The sequence below is a fragment of the Tilletiaria anomala genome (assembly GCF_000711695.1).
Source record: "Tilletiaria anomala UBC 951 chromosome Unknown K437scaffold_83, whole genome shotgun sequence".
Classification (NCBI taxonomy): domain Eukaryota; kingdom Fungi; phylum Basidiomycota; class Exobasidiomycetes; order Georgefischeriales; family Tilletiariaceae; genus Tilletiaria; species Tilletiaria anomala.
In genome coordinates, this window is record NW_013546939.1 from 67,190 (window position 1) to 82,778 (window position 15,589).

The 15,589-nt window shown below is 55.9% G+C and overlaps 6 protein-coding genes across 6 annotated transcripts; 2 read left to right on the plus strand and 4 right to left on the minus strand.

Annotated features, from left to right (window-relative positions):
- Positions 1-153: 153 nt before the first annotated feature.
- Positions 154-6,536, minus strand: K437DRAFT_238501 (uncharacterized protein). The gene is made up of 4 exons (XM_013386176.1): positions 5,495-6,536; positions 1,087-5,425; positions 783-1,027; positions 154-725 (listed from the first exon to the last, which is right to left on the minus strand). The coding sequence occupies exons 1-4, from the start codon at positions 6,408-6,410 to the stop codon at positions 430-432; spliced, it is 5,796 nt and encodes a 1,931-aa protein (XP_013241630.1). The 5' UTR covers positions 6,411-6,536; the 3' UTR covers positions 154-429.
- A 314-nt stretch (positions 6,537-6,850) lies between these two features.
- Positions 6,851-8,725, plus strand: K437DRAFT_275543 (nucleotide-diphospho-sugar transferase). Its single transcript, XM_013386177.1, has 2 exons — positions 6,851-7,620; positions 7,684-8,725. Exons 1-2 carry the CDS (start codon positions 7,005-7,007, stop codon positions 8,556-8,558), a joined length of 1,491 nt encoding a protein of 496 aa, XP_013241631.1. The 5' UTR covers positions 6,851-7,004; the 3' UTR covers positions 8,559-8,725.
- Positions 8,726-8,796: 71 nt separating this feature from the next.
- K437DRAFT_226938 (UPF0103-domain-containing protein) lies at positions 8,797-9,947 on the minus strand (the record flags this gene model as incomplete). Its single annotated transcript, XM_013386178.1, has 2 exons — positions 8,797-9,821; positions 9,899-9,947. 2 exons carry the CDS (start codon positions 9,945-9,947, stop codon positions 8,797-8,799), a joined length of 1,074 nt encoding a protein of 357 aa, XP_013241632.1.
- A 508-nt stretch (positions 9,948-10,455) lies between these two features.
- Positions 10,456-12,574, minus strand: K437DRAFT_258404 (cytochrome P450). The gene is made up of 4 exons (XM_013386179.1): positions 12,277-12,574; positions 12,084-12,200; positions 10,691-12,013; positions 10,456-10,611 (listed from the first exon to the last, which is right to left on the minus strand). Exons 1-4 carry the CDS (start codon positions 12,403-12,405, stop codon positions 10,555-10,557), a joined length of 1,626 nt encoding a protein of 541 aa, XP_013241633.1. The 5' UTR covers positions 12,406-12,574; the 3' UTR covers positions 10,456-10,554.
- Positions 12,575-12,898: 324 nt separating this feature from the next.
- K437DRAFT_258405 (NDUFA12-domain-containing protein) lies at positions 12,899-13,698 on the plus strand. The gene is made up of 3 exons (XM_013386180.1): positions 12,899-13,292; positions 13,405-13,473; positions 13,566-13,698. The coding sequence occupies exons 1-3, from the start codon at positions 12,987-12,989 to the stop codon at positions 13,599-13,601; spliced, it is 411 nt and encodes a 136-aa protein (XP_013241634.1). The 5' UTR covers positions 12,899-12,986; the 3' UTR covers positions 13,602-13,698.
- A 123-nt stretch (positions 13,699-13,821) lies between these two features.
- On the minus strand, positions 13,822-15,589 carry K437DRAFT_180260 (uncharacterized protein). The gene has a single exon (XM_013386181.1). The coding sequence runs from the start codon at positions 15,553-15,555 to the stop codon at positions 14,041-14,043; it is 1,515 nt and encodes a 504-aa protein (XP_013241635.1). The 5' UTR covers positions 15,556-15,589; the 3' UTR covers positions 13,822-14,040.

Consider the following 15,589-nt stretch of genomic DNA (forward strand, 5'->3'; position numbering starts at 1 on the left):
AGGATCATATTCCAACAGCTTTCTTTTGGCCTTGTTCCCTGGACCTGCGGGCGTCTTTGCGTTCCGCCTTTCGACGACCATCGTTGACTCCCAAGTTACTCATCGATCAGTACTCTGATGTGACGACGGTAAAACACGCTCTGACGGCTCGTTCTTCAATCATAGCTTCGCGAGCTCGACTGTGTATAGCAGTGTGCTGAATTTTGCCGCATGCAAAGTGGCCTTCGCCTCTTCTTGACTAGTACTCTCAATGTTGTAATAAGTTTCGCGCCAGATCAAGGAGCGGCCATTTTCCGCCAGCGCCAAGATCTGCTCCGTAACGAAGGCCCAAGCTTTGGTACACCTATGCTACATGGTATTCAATTGATAGTGATGCTTTTTCGAGATGCAAGATGCGGGATGCGAACTACCTGATCGGGTAAGTGCGTGCTAGAACTTTCCAAGGGAAATCCAAGAATTTGCAGTTTGGTTGGAAGAATCGTCGAAAGCGTTGTCGAGATGGCGTAGTAAAGCATGTGTGTTTTCGACTTCCAAGCCGCCCTTCACCTTTGCGAAGAGCATGGGACAGTCAAGAGATACGCACGGAGAGTCCTCTGGATGCGGGAACGAGCTACACGACGCGCAAATGCGCGACATGGCAAGCTGCCGTTGCTGCGCGACGTGCAACCTGGAGGTGACCCGCAAGGTGCTTGCTTGTGGTGCAAGGCGGCAATCAAGACAAAGCACTTCAAGGAGGCAACAACATCAGCGGACGGTTGGCAAGATGTTTGCGAGTTGCTCACCCTTGTCTGTGGTCTCACCGCAAATCAGGCAGTGCTCGACGCGGTAGTGCTCCGCAAGGGTGAGGCGCTGTACTTTGTGACCTGCGTCGGCCAAGTCCAGCTGCAGGCGGCCTTGATAGATTGGCCGAACGCGCGGCATTTCTTTGAACCACCGCTCCACATCAGCACCGAGCAGGTTGAAAATTCGAGCAAGAGGCTGCATGATGCTCCGTTCGATGTAGTATATCCCATTCAGGTGAAGTCCCCTGGAAGTGCAGTCTTCAAGTCAGCCTTCAGTCGCATAAAAGGAATTACCTTCGCTCACGGATTCTGTAGCATGACTTCAGGAGAGACCGCCTGATCATTGAGTTTGGCTTTTGGCTCTCCTTGTGAAATAATATAGGGAACGCGCTCGGCGTACTGAGGTTCAGCTCTTGGGTCCAACATCATCTTGCGCGTTGCAACCGCCACGCCAGGAGGTGGAGGGACTTTGTCACTATATGATCCAATTCGCACCTCCTTGGCGATGACGAAATCTTGCAGGTTGACTCGGCCCTCAAGAATCTTCTGCCATTGACGCAGCAAAAAAAACTTGACTTGCGATAAGTCTCGGGTACGGAAGAGGATCCGAATGCACGCTTCTTGGATGCGCTGAAGCGCGGCGTTGCCGTCGCGTCGAACGGTCTCAATACCTTTCGCATCGAAGGTTGGAATATCTTCGTCGGGATGCTCGAACTTGTAGCCGACGTAGCGCTTTTTGGCGAGCAGAATGCTCGGAAGATAGACCTTCTCGAATTTTAGCTTCACTGGTTTCGGGTTCTGTGCGGTGACCTTATTCGCGATGTCGTTGCCGATCTTAAAGGCATCGTCTTTCGTGCGTCCCTCCAGGTAGATGAAAACCGAGTCGGTGTCGCCGTATACCACTTTGGCGCCCCACTTTGGCTCATTGTCGATGATCTGTATTGCCTTCTCCAAGGTTTCGCGCCCGTACTGCACGATGGAGTCTGCAATTTCGACACATGGCATCCGGCCAGAGAAGGAGGCGCTTGTGTAGCCATATGTGACATTTGCCAGTAACTTAAGCGAAAGTTGTCTTGCGTTCTGAAGCCGCAGAAAGACTTTGTCGTCCTTGACCCCCTTTGTGGACCCTTTTATCATGACGCGGGTCTCCAGAATCTCGCTGAGCATCTTTGCCAACAGGCTGCGACGCACGTGCGGCTTAACATAGATGAGACCATTGGGTGAGATAGTGATGTCGTCTTTGAGGAGTGTCAACAGGCCTCGAGGGGGATTCAGTTCTGAAAAGCCAAATTTCTGGACGCCCTTGAAGTCCGCAACGCGGCCTAGACAAGTTGAGTAGCAGATGTTGTACGCGATCATCACACTTGGGTAGAGAGATTGGAAATCAAGCACGATGAGCGGCCCCTTAAAGAAAGCTGATTGAGGTTCCATAATGAGAGGAATGCACTCCGCCGCATTTTGCGAGGCGACCTGTATCGTGCTAGGCGACGGCAAGATGAAACTTTCTGGCTTTGCTATGCGGAACATGACCGATTCAACCTTGAATTGCGAGCCCCGACTGAGGACAGAGAAAAAATCGACTCCGTAGATCTTTGAGAACTCAGCTGTGCGCATGACGAGCTCGGAAGCTTCAAGAATCTCGAGGTCCGTCTCCGCACGACTGACCATCACTGCGATCACCCGTCGGAGGAGCTCAGGCGTCTTCACAGCTCGCCACCAGGCAGTGAGGGTTGCTGAGGAAAACTTGGGTACGCGCCGATGCAATAGGTGGTAGACAATGTTCTCGTAAGTGTACTGCGTAAGTGCAACTTCCCCGCGCATTAGGCGCCAGATGTTGAGAACATGTCGACCCGTGATGCGTAATGCAGACGTTTGTGTGTATCCCCAATTATCCAATTTGCCTTTGGTGATTCCAGTCGAACTCTCTTTGACCCTGCCAAGTTCGAGCACCATGTCAAGGTCGTACGCCTTGTGAGCTCGCTCGATGATGTACCCCCAGGACTCGTTGTGGATCTCGTATCCGACCAGGATCTCAGGATCGAATTTGCGCACCAAGGTAATGAGCGTGACAAATGCGTCTTCCTCTGTCGCCACCACATGCACCTCACACGACAGGGCCACCCTTCCCATGGCTGTCTCATCGCGTGCCACAACGATAACGCCTGTCCTGAGACCCGGTCTCGAGCCTGTGTCCTCGAGCGTCTCGTCCTCGTTTTGGAAGCTGTAAGCAATGACGCCAATTGGGTCGACTTCAGGATTTGGCAGCAACTCTTTGCGTGAGCAAGCATGTGCCTCAAGCGCAAAGACCGTCATGTGTTGCTTTCCGCGGTGCACAAGGGACGTAGGCTGGTGATGCGAGAACTTAAAGTTATACGTAGCCTCTGCCTGCTGCTGTGTCATCTTCTCGATCTGCGACAGCAAACGCTTGCGACGCCGTCTCTGACTCTGAGCAGCGATGGCTCGCTCCCGACGTACCCAAGCAAAAGTTTCAACCCGACTCGGCGCTGAATGCAGATACTCCCACGCGCAAAAGCAATGCTTTCGGCTTATGCGGCCGCCGACCGTCTCCGAATGTGCAGCTGCATGGTCGTTGCCGTTCCCGACTCGTTCATCACGCGAGCAATGTTCGAAATCATCGAGAAATGGCAATGTGATCGACTTGAAGGTGAAAGAGCGCCCCGCATACTCCCTTGGGCGATCAGGAACGTCAGCAGGGTTGCTAAAGAAGGGAGCGGCGTGATCTTCGCGAGGAAGGTTGAAATCGGCAAACGTGTTCATCACTTCGTCCTTGCTGGGAGCCACGTACGCGAACTGAAAGAAAGTTGCACCCGTTTCAGCCGTGTGTGAGGCCCTCGATGAACTGTCCGCCTTGGTATATGAGCTGTTGGGCACACTGGAGCTGACACGAGAAGCAGGAGTGGCAGGCGCTGTAGCTACCGTTGGGTGTTTAGAAGCATTAGTGTCTGGCAATTCGACGAATGCGACATGCTGCCGATTCCTTCGAAGATGTATCGTTGGCGTCTCCGGAACTAATGATTGATTGACACCTTTTCGACGATTCGCGATCCTTGTCACTTGCAATGAGTGTTCCGAGCTTCGCCCGAGATCAGAAGCCTCTGCGCCTTCCATTCCCAGCGATGAGGATTTGGTGGGGGCGAAGCCATGCGCTGGAGTCTCAGGAGCATGCCGCTTCGTCAAAGTTACTAAGAATTTCGTGCTACTGTCCTTTGCCGCGAAAGCTGCTGAAGGAGGTGTGAGCGCCGCCGCCGCTCGCCTATTAGTGGCATGAAAGCGCTTGTTCGGGGTCGAGGGGTTCGAAGTAGCCTTGCGCTTCGCACCATTCGGCGTACCCTGCACCGGCGATGCAGCCAGCTCGTCTGCAAGCGCATCGACTTCCTTCTCTCCTTCTGATTCGTCACCGGCATCCGATCCCTCTGCATGGTGTGCTTGAAGCTCCACCTGGCGAAGGCGCGCCTGGAACTCCTGGGATTGAAAAAAATCGAGATCTTCCTGAGACTGCATTTGAGGCACAGCAGCATGACTCGAGCGATCCTCGTCCGCTAGGTGGACCTCGTTCGAGCTCTCATTGTTCGCTGTGTCCCCCAAGCAGAGAATCGCTGGAGTAGAAGCGAGACCTGCCTTCGGGCCGGTCGTTGTTGAATTGGATCCGCCCGATGAGTTTGTCGCGACTGGTTGCTGCTGATGCTCGCGGTCGAACAACGGCGGGCTGCTGCTCTTTGCAGTCCTTCTGGGGCTTTTGAGTTTGCTGCTTCCAGTGCCAGCGTTCCCAGCCACACCTGCTCCCGCACCCCCGCTAGCCGCATGGGTATTCCTCTTCTTGCTTGAACCATGCTCACCGCTAGATGCCGTGCTTTCCACGGCGGCCGTCATCGAAAACTGCGAGCTAAATGGGTTATACGGATCGTTGATGATTTGTGCTACCTTTCTCGTCCTCCTGTGGTCTTCGTGCATGACGTCCACACTGTCAAAAGCGCTTACAATGTACTTTTCCAGCGCATGCGGAGCCGTCAGGCGCTCTTTCAGTCTTTCCTTCAGTATCGCCTCTTCGCGCTTGACCATTTCGTCCTCATTCAGAAATATTCCTTCCTTTTCGCCTGAGGAATGAGAGTTCGGGTTCGCCTTGTCCTCTACTTTTGTTGCGCCATTTCTGGGTTCATGGACGCCCCCCAACGCACGCCGTTCGTCTTTGATGCGCGCGTGCACAAACTGCCACAGCCGATCCTCCGCCTGCCATCGTGGATGCTCTCCATCCTTGAGCGCTCTGCCACCTTCGACCGACTTGGGCGGCGGGATGCTAGCGCTCAATCCCCTACTGAGCCGCCGCCGCTGCTCCTCCTCCCACAACCCGACCAAGCTGGGTACGAGCTTTTGCGCGCATCCGTCTTTTCCACCTACTGAGAGGGACAACGTGTCCCGCTCTCCGACGCGGTGGTGGATGTCGCGTGCGCAGAGCGAGCGGCGGTTCAGGATGGCGGAAACGCGGATGTCGACTTCTAGCTCGCAGTGTGAGTTCTTTGAAACGTAATCGTCCTGTACCAGGTTTGCGGGCGTGTTAGAGTGTGTCCAGAGTTGTCGCTGCTGGACATCGTTCGAGCTGGGCTTCGACAGAAACGGATCGCTCTCTGCAAATACGAAAGATTCCGGAACATGGGTGAAAGTTATTGACGAAACAGATGTGCATATGAACTTACCTGGCAATGGTGCGCGAAAATAGCATTCCTCGACATCCACAAATCCGCAACCGTAAATGTTATAGTCGAGCATCCACTGAAGTTGATAGCGAACGTGTATCTCAAACGCCTGGAAGCGGGTCTTCATGACGCGCCCTGTCTCAAGGATGGTGTGGATTCGGGCATTCAGGCTTGGGTCCGTGAAGCTGATTTTGAGAAAATAGCTGTAGCCAACGTGGTAACCGTAGAAAGGGATACCTTTGACGAGGTGGATCGCATTGATGTATTTGCAGCGCTCATTGTACGGATTCCGACGCAAGCTCGCTGCGATTGCTGCATTGAGCTCTTGCCCCAGTCTCGAGATATATGAAAGCACGTGTTCCGGCTGAAGCGCACCCTTGTACTCAACGTAAGTATACGGAAAGAATCCGTGGACGTGCATACAGACCCTCTGACCAGCTGGAGTAGCACCAAACACACGGAGGACGGGGACGCGTGCAAGAGGCGAAGGACTGAAGGCGGTTTCCGTACGGTCAAACGGCCCAGCTTCAGTCATTGCATGGTCAATGTTGATCAGCCTGACGCGAAAGAAGGGCTCTTCATTCCCTTCTGATCCGTCAGATCCGCTTCTTGCGCCGCTGCTTCTGGAACCCTGCTGATCCAATGGTTGTTTCCCTTGCGGTTTGTCGCGAATTGGCTTGTCACGCACATGTAAATGAGGGGGTGAGTTGGACAGGGCCATGGGATGTTCACCGTCATTCTCGCCGTCCATCGGCGGCGTATCCGGCCGGATGAACCAGTCTCCAGCCTTTACTATGCTTTCGTCACGCTTCATGTCGAAACTCTCCGTAGGAAGGGGTGAACCTCCACTGCGTGGCAGCGTGTTGCTACTGCGCACACGGCAAGGCGCGATGACGTCGGCCCAATGGCTAGCCATGCACGCTCACCGCCCGCGGTCTAATGCCAAGCTTTTCCGCATCTTCCCGCGAGGACGAGGTGATGTCTGAAGATGTGAACGAGATGCGAATGTCCGTCACGACGTACTTGTCATTTACACGCAGCCTCTCGCACGCACGTACAGAGTCCAGTGCAAGTGTTATGTACCGACCCAACGTGATCCTAGAAGCTATTGCGTTCAGAGTGAGGATTACGCCCAGCTATCAAGATCTTACTAAATCGGTGCAAACACAGAGCTTGAAGAAGCGTCGTATTTTGTAGGGCTGCCGATCGTGCGTGCACACGCCACCTTTTATTCATCGCTCCCTTTATTAGTGCGCACCGACGCACTTGGCACCGCGCACGCGCCACCTGAAAACACACAGGCCTGCCGCCTGAACAACTGCGAAAGAGTGGCGACCCCCTGCGCAACACCTTCAACCTCTCCTCAAGCGTGCTAATTGTGCTCTCCGCTCATTCGAGAAGAAGATTGGTTGTGCTGCCCTTTGCATACAACAGAAGTATCCTTCTCTTCCCCTCTTAGCGAGTGCGCGTGATCCGATAGCCTGTAGATTCACCGCGCAGTTTTCCCACGATGGCCATCGATATTGTCGCCTTGAAGCAGCGATACGCCGCAGCAGGTCAGGCGCACCTGTTCACCTTCTTCGACACCCTCTCCTCCGATGAGCAGTCAATATTCGCTGCCCAGCTCGCAGCACTGGATGTGGAGCGCGTTAATTCAGTTTATGCAAAAGCCGTCGAGGCAGATGCAGCAGCTGCAGCCATGGCATCCTCCAAGGCCGTGCTCGGGCCACCGCCAGCGGAGAGCACCATCAGCACCAGTGATGCCAGCGGCAAGGATGCACCGCTGGAACAGGAGCTGCGCATGATAGGACTCGAGGCAATTGCACAAGGACAGGTGGGCGTTCTGCTCATGGCTGGCGGCCAGGGAACACGGCTCGGCAGCTCGGCGCCGAAAGGTTGCTACGACATCGGGCTTCCAAGTCACAAAAGCCTGTTCCAGTTGCAAGCCGAGCGCATTCGCAGATTGCAGACACTGGCAGAAAAGGCTTTCAGCAAGGAAGAGGGAAGTGTGGTCATTCCATGGTACATTATGACGTCCGGTCCGACACGCAAGCCGACAGAGGAATTTTTCAAGGAGAGGAATCACTTTGGATTGGAGGCGAAGAATGTCATCTTTTTCGAACAAGGTGAGCGGGACGTGGTATTTCAGGCGCTTTCCACTTATTTACAAATGATATTTCTTTTTCCAGGCACCCTCCCTTGCCTGACACTGGACGGCAAAATCTTACTTGACACTAAGAGCTCTATTGCAACTGCACCAGATGGCAACGGCGGTCTGTACAAGGCGTTACGCGACAAGCTGTACCCCGGCTCCTCCGAGACCGCAATCAATTCGCTTCAAACACGCGGCATCAAATATCTCCACTGCTACGGTGTCGACAACTGTCTTGTGCGCGTCGGGGATCCGATCTTCCTTGGCGCATGCATCAAACAAGGTGTCCAGGTCGGCGTCAAGGTCGTCACGAAGACCGATCCAGCTGAGAGCGTCGGCGTCGTTGCGCTTCGCGACGGCAAGTTCACCGTGATCGAATATTCCGAGCTGCCCAAGGAGCTGGCTGAAGCCAAGGACAAGAACCACCCGCAAGAGTTGGCGTTCCGCGCAGCGAACATCGTCAACCACTTTTACACGACTAGCTTCCTCGCCTTGGACGTTCCGGCCTTCGAAGCACAGATGGCGTTCCATGTCGCACGCAAAAAGATTCCCACGCTCGACATGCAGACAGGAGAGCGTATCAAGCCCACTTCGCCCAATGGCATGAAACTCGAGCTGTTCGTTTTTGACGTCTTCCCCTTTGTCGGCGAGGGAGGCTTGACTGTGCACGAGGTACCGCGCCAGGAAGAGTTTAGCCCATTGAAGAACGCGCCGGGGACAGGCACGGATGACCCACAGACATCACGGCGCGACCTCCTTGCGCAGCAGCGCCGGTGGATCGAGAAGGCCGGCGCTGATGTGAGAGACGGTGCAGAGATCGAGTTGAGCCCGCTCGTGACGTACACGGGAGAGGGACTGGACGGGCTCAAAGGGAAGAGTTTCACGGAAAGCACGGTCGTCGATAGCATTTAGACTCGCAGGCTCAACTTCAATGAGCATATGTCAGCAAATTGTTAGAAAATCATAACCCGGATATCCTCCCCTCACATATCATGCAACTTAAGGCAAACACGTCCTGTTGCGCTTCTCAGACCGGCCAGTGCGCTCGAGGCATATGCTTTAACATTCTTGATTCAAATGAGAAACTGCTACAACATATTGTCCATCACACTCGCTCTCTCATATCTGTCTACCGCTGACATGGCCCTCCTCACAGGAACCTTGCGAAAGCCGATGCGTACGAGACGCTGCTATCCCTAACATTATAGCATTTACTGCTCTGTTCATACCGCACGAACCTCAATTCGCTCATCTGTCCCTGATCGCGTTCCAGCGCGGTGAGCGCCTGCAAGAGGACTCCAATGGGCTTGCAACCGCAGATGGTGTTCTTCGTTTCGTCCATGTATGCTCGAAACGCTTCTGCGGCTTGGGCGGTGCTCTTGCCAGCAGTGTTTGCTCGGCCCTCTGAGAAAACAGAATGGGGGTAGGACATGGCTGCCATGCCTTCCGCGTCCAAGTCGCGAATGCTCTCCCAAATTTGCGCCTCGCCTTCTCGCTCTGGAATTTTGGCGCTGCTGCTCTTGAGGCGCGCGGCGTGAGCAGTCGGGCTGGGTCGATAGTGCGTGTAATCGAAGCGCGTGCCCCAGTGGCAGAAATCGCTGCTAACGACAAAGAAGTTCTTTGGATTGGCCAAGTAAGGCGCCAACAGCTGCCCGTACAGCGCTTGCGATGCGTCCGATAGCCTACCAACGAGGATCGGAACTATCTTGATGTTTTTACCTTGGAACACTTTGCGCACATATGGTAGGTGCATCTCGATGCTGTGCTCGTCTTCGTCCGTGCGAATGTCCATGCGCGAGAATTTACCCGTTGCGGCTAGCTCTGCGTTAAGGTCTGCGTCGATAGGCAAGCTGCCAATCGGCGTCGCATATTCACTGCAGGCGGACAATGCACAGTCGCGCAAAAAGACGTGATGCGACGGGCCGAGAATGAAGACCGTGTCTATGTCACTGGCGTCAATGCACTTGTACGCCCAGGCAGCCGCTGGACCCGAGTAGCTGTAGCCTGCATGCGGAGCGACAACGGCACGGCAGGAACGGATGGGCAGGGTGAGGCAACTTGCTTGCACGACAGCGCTGGACAAACTGGACGGGTATACCACTTCTGCTGCTGATGCTATGCCGGTTGGATCGACTGCGGAGAGCCATTGGGTAAGGGAACGGTCGAGGACTTTGCCTAAAGTAAAAATTTCACAGCGAGCGATGAGGATTCAGTAAGTGTTTGACGGCTTCATCAAGAAGCTACACACTCACCATCATCCGTGTACCATGAGCCGGCATGGCTGGCCGCACGACAGGACATGATTGTGATCGGCCCCTGCAGGTTACTTCGAAGACTTGTGGCCGCAAAGGTTGACTCCGTGAGCGAGGATTTCCAGACAGGATTACCTCGATACAGCTCGACAGCGAGGGGATGTGCTGTTTGGTTGGACATCTGAGCGCTATGGTGAGGTCTGAGATGAAAGAGTTTGAACTAATGGATGAGTTGGCTGATGCGCCGCTGATAGCATTGGCGGCACCGCTGCATGTGGCTCGAGCGCGATGGTCCTTCCAGACTCCCTGTATTTACCCGCTCCTCACATTGATCACGATCCAAGGGATCTCGCCTCAATTCTCAATTCTCACATAAGCCATGGTACCAACCAATCGGCAGGAACAAACTGTCCAGTGGGCGTCGTGTCTCTCTCGCAAAGACGCGCAGGCTGTAGTGGAAAACCAGTCTTCAAGTCTCTATAAAGACACAGTCAGACGGCGCCCTCGTCCGCGAAGAGGCAAGAAAGTCGCCCCACAGAAAGTATGTAAACATTATACTGGCAAACCTCTATGATGTGATACAATCCCGGCCCTAAATCACGCATGCGTGACTGCCTTATCCCGAGGAGCAGTTTCGATGAGAGGTTCGAAAATGCTCAAGCGCGGCTGGTGAGGACGATATTTGCCGGTGCTTTGGGCAGGACGACCATAGACTGTGGAGTGGCAGCAAGGAAGTTGCGCGGTCAGTATCTGTCGAATCCGTAACAAGCGGATTCATCCATAAGCACACACCTGGTAGTCTGGGTCCGGAAACTTTGTCTCGAGCCGCCAGTCGAAGGTGCGCACAAAGTTGGCGACGATCGTGCCGAGCTGGAGGTATGCAAACTGCTCGCCGATGCACCTGTGCCTTCCGGCACCAAACGGCAAGTACGGACTGTTGGCTCCGCTGCTGACGACGCCCCAGCCGAAGTCGACTTTCTCGCCTTCTTCGGCGGCCTCGGCGCTGACGACGCCATCCTTGTCGAACCACCGGTATGGGTTAAACATTGCTGCTTCCTTCCACACGTTTGGGTCGTGCTGGCTGTAGATCGGCGCCGCGAGGACGTAGTGGCCCTTGGGGATAACGTACGAGCGGTTCTCGTTCGCGCCCTTGTGCGACAAGGGCGCGGCATAGCTCTGAGGAACCGGGATCGCAGACTTGACTTTGCGCATGATGCTGTGGATAGGCGGGTGCAGGCGCAGCGTTTCCTTAATGACAGCGTCGAGGATTGGGACAGAGGACTTTTGGGTGTCGTAGTCCAAGCTGCGGAAGCCTCCGTTGCCGTCGCCGTAGACGCGTACCTGCTCGTCGTACAGATCATTGATAACGTCAGACCGCGAAGCCAAGCGAAGCAAGGCCCAGGCCCCCGTGGCGCTGGAAGTGTGTTGTCCGGCCATCAAAAGCGCAATCATCATGTGCGCTACTTCCGTGTCCGTGACCTTCCTTCCATCCTTGTAACTCTGGCTCATCAGCGCCGAGATCATGTCGCTCTCCTCCGACTCGCCTTGCTCTTTACGTTTGGCAATGATGCCCTTGTAAAAGTCCGACATCTTCTTTTGCGCCCTGTCGCGCTTGAAGTTGTTTGGAAGCGGGAGGTAGGGGATAACAAAGTTGATCGGGGTGAAACCGGAGTCGAGGTCGTGGTATAGGTCAGCAAAGCTTTTGTCGAGATTCTCGCGTACCTCCTTCCCTTGCAACGTGCGTGACGCGGTCAAAATGGTGATCTCGCTCATCGCCTTGAAAATGTCGACTGTGACGCTTTTACCTGACTTGAGACCCTCGAACTGCGAGTCGGTGGCGACGAAGCTCGTGACCTCATCGGTGATCTGTGGCACGTACACGCGGAAGTTCTCGACAGACAGGCCAACCTTGACGAAGCGTTTCTGCTCCATGAAGACCGCATTTGGAACGTCGTAGACAACCTCCTTGCCAAAAACTGGAGTAGTCAAGTGCGTGTATGCCTCTTCAGCAGAGACTTGGGAGAGTTTGCCATTGAGCACAAGGTTAGAACCCTTCTGTCCGAGCGCAACAGTAACGTGACGACCGAGGAGGACAAATGTGAAGACGTCGCCGTACTGACAAGAGCACACATGGGAGGTTGTGAGCACGGCGGGAGTAGACCGACGTGGCAAGAGACTGGCCCACCTTTTCCTTGCAGTCCCTGAAGAAAGTGATCGGGTCAATGCCGTAGGTGACTGCACTGCCAATGATGGGGAAATAGTGGAAGACGACGGGCGGCCGTGACTTGTCTTTTGGCAGGAGCTTGGGGGTGGGGGGTTCGCATAGAAGTCGAGTCAGGCGACGAACAGGAAAGGTAATCATTCTGCCAACTACCCACCAGCTGCTGGGCGACATTGAGGATTACCGCGACCAAGAGGGCCAAGACGGCGAGAACGGCGACTTGAGCCGACGTCGACAGGTGGCGCAGAGGCGAGGCCTCCAGGGCCGAGTGAAGAATAGAAGTCATGACAAAAGAACCGACCAGTCCCTAAGACGCTGTGAGGGCAACTTAGACGCCCAGCAGTCAGAGTCTTGACGATCCTGTCTGTTGACGCCGTTGTCTTTCGCCAGCACCAGCAGCGAGTGAAGCATCAGGATGAAAGGAGGACGGGAGGTGAATGAATGGTTGATTCAAAATGAAAGGCTACTGGGCGTCGCGAAAGTGATTCCACTTCGTCTCCAGACAACTCCTGCAAAGGACTGCAGGCCACTTTGCTGAGCGTTCGCGCGCATGTCTCTTCTTGTCCAAACAATTTTTGGCCCCAAAATGAGACCACTCGAGAGGCGCTACAGCTGCAAAGAGCTTGCGAAGAATCTCCGCGGATGAGTCGGCCGGCGCGTGTTTACAGGCGTGCTCGGCCAAAACACGTAAAGCCGGGCTCAAACAGCGAGTACAGGCTATCGAAGCCAAGGGCAAGCCTCCTCACTCTTTGCTCCATATGTACAGCATCTTGTTGGCCATCGGTTGCATTGCATTGCCTGCTAGTCGCCTTGAGCAGCAGTGACAGCAACGGCAACGGCAGCAGCAGCAGCAGCCAACAGCCAGTCATGTCTCTCGCACGCCAACTACGCAACCTACGCCTGTCCGGCTGGCGGCAGGCCTACCGCGATCTCGCAGGTCTAGGCGATATCAAAGCCGGCACGCTCGTCGGCGTCGACCGCAACGGGAACCAGTACTTTGAGAACCTCAAGGATGAGATCCCGGGACGCCATAGATGGATCGACTATCATCAGCTGTACGACTCCAACGTCTCGCAGATTGACCCGGAGTGGCACTCATGGCTTCATCATATCCGCAAGGACCCGCCGGCCAAGGATGAGGCGATCCAGGAAGGGCGGCAGAGTTGGATCAAGGTGAGCATGAGCAGCAGATGCTGGCCAGCCCTGCCGCTTGGTAGGAATGTGTACTTGTGGTATCAGAGCAGCTAACAATTTCCCGTGGTCCTGATCCATTTTCAATGTGAAGCCGTCGGTTGAGAATCTGACTGGCACTCCTGGCGCATTCAAGACATATTCGACAACAGCCCCAAAGATTGTGAGTGCAATCATTTCCATCTTTGAACAGAGAGATTCAGGTCTGAAGAGTAATCTCCACCTTCCTTGAATCATCGTACTCGTGGTATGCAGAACTCATGGCAGCCAAAAGTAGCGCCCCGAGCATGAGCATGGGCCGCATTGTTGAAGAGTCAATAATGATGCCAGTCAACGAACGCCTTTTGCTCGTACGGGCTTTTCCACAGCATACACATCCGCATGAAGCAATTGATTGCATGCATTTTCAAGCGCCTGTTGTGAAAGGACATGAAAACCTGCTCACGGCTACGTGGTCCCAGAACGTCCGTCGAGCATGGAGAGAAGTTGAGGCGAGCCGAACGCGGCGAATTAATAGACTACAGAAGTACGACCTTGGTGGGCAGAAACCCAAGCGTCGAACGCAAGCTTTGGATAATGAGCATGTCCATTAGGAACAACCCGTGACCATATGGGGGAGAAAGCGAAACTAGTGATGAGAGACTGCTTGGTATTCGTTAGGACGGGCGCGCACAGCTGCGATTGCGCAGGGAAGGTCGCGCCTTGCGGTGCATGCGCCGCTATGACTCCGTCACTGCAGACCCGGTAGCTCAGGGCTGTACTCATCCAGTCCCTCGTTGATGCGTGGCGGCAAGTTGACGCGCACAGCGTTGCTCGACCCGTGAGTTGCCTGACTGGAGCTGATGCTCGGGCCGGACGTGTTCGTCGAGCTGGTCCGAAGGCTCTCCTCGGTCGTCGGCGCTGCACTGGGCATCGAATAGACGGAGGCCGTCGTCGTCGTCGGCGCGCCTTCCAAGTCGGCCTTGAGCGGGGTGCCGAGGCGGGGCATGGCGGTAGCCGCGCTTGACTGCGAGCACCCGCTTGTGGTTGACTTGCCGGTGCCGGCGGTAGCATTGCCCGTCGACGGCTCGAACGTTGTGATACCGCTGAATGCCGTATCAGCAGAGGGAATGCCATGGCCACTGCCCTGTTCCTTTTCATCGCGCAGCACACCGCTGGCAGGGCCAGCAGCAGGAGCGTAGCGCGGGGGCGGTGCAAAGTCTGCGTCGCCAGCATCCGTGTCGAGTGAGCAGCGGGCAGCGCTGTGTGCGATCTGCTCGCGGTCGCGCTGCTGCTGGTGCGCACGCGCGGCAACGACGGCCTCGGCAGCGTTGGCGGGCATCTCTCCGTGCTCGAGATGGAACGGGATGCCGTCGAACACGCTCAGACCGCCGATCGAGCTGGCGGTGCTCTGCCGAACATCCTTGCCCGGACGGTGGTGGGGACCGGAGTTGTTGCGCGCGCGCACCGCGCGCCCGCTGACTGAAGGTGCGGCGCCGCCGGGCACGGTAGGCGCGGCAACCTCGGTAGCGTCGACCAAATCGCCGTCCTCGTCGAACCAGGAGGGGCGATTCGCGTCAAGGGCGGCGCTGCTCCCGCTGCGCGGGTCAATGAACGAGTGCAGCGGCAGGCCTTGCGCGTAATGGCTCCCGTCAAAAATCGGGATGCCAAACGATGCGGTGGTGGTGCCTGACCGGCCCATGTCGGAACGCGAGAAGCCTGCTGTGGCAGCACGAGGGTTGCTGCTCGCCGCGCCGGAGCCCTGAACGACCATTGGGCCGGAGTTCTTGAGAGCGCGGGGTTCAGGTTCGTCCATGCTGGCGCGTACGGCGGCCTCGTCGTCGAATGGATCGGCGCCGCCGTGCGCGAGCTCAGACGAGGTGGGCGTCATGCCGCCCTGCTCGTCATCGTCGCCAACACTGCTGCCGGCGGTGGCAGCGTTGGAGTTGTACCGCTTGCTGCGGACTTTGCCCTTGCTGTTGCCGCTGAACGAGCGCACGAGCTCGGGCTTGCCGCCGTTGGCGACCTGCACCCGCTTGGCCGAGCCGGGTGTGAGGGGTGTGACGATCTTGCTGCTGAGGACGTAGTCCATCGAGACGCTCGAGCCGGACGACGCAAATGTGGCGGTGGAGAGATGACGGTGAGATGCGCCAGCCATTGCAGTGGAACCGGGGGCCGACGCGTACTGCGACGGCAAGGGCGGCATCGTGTCCACGTCGGGGACCTCGACGTCCGAGCCGTCGTGTGCGGCCTCAGAGCGTACCATGGTGCTCTCCGCGACGCTCTTGGCGTACGTGCTG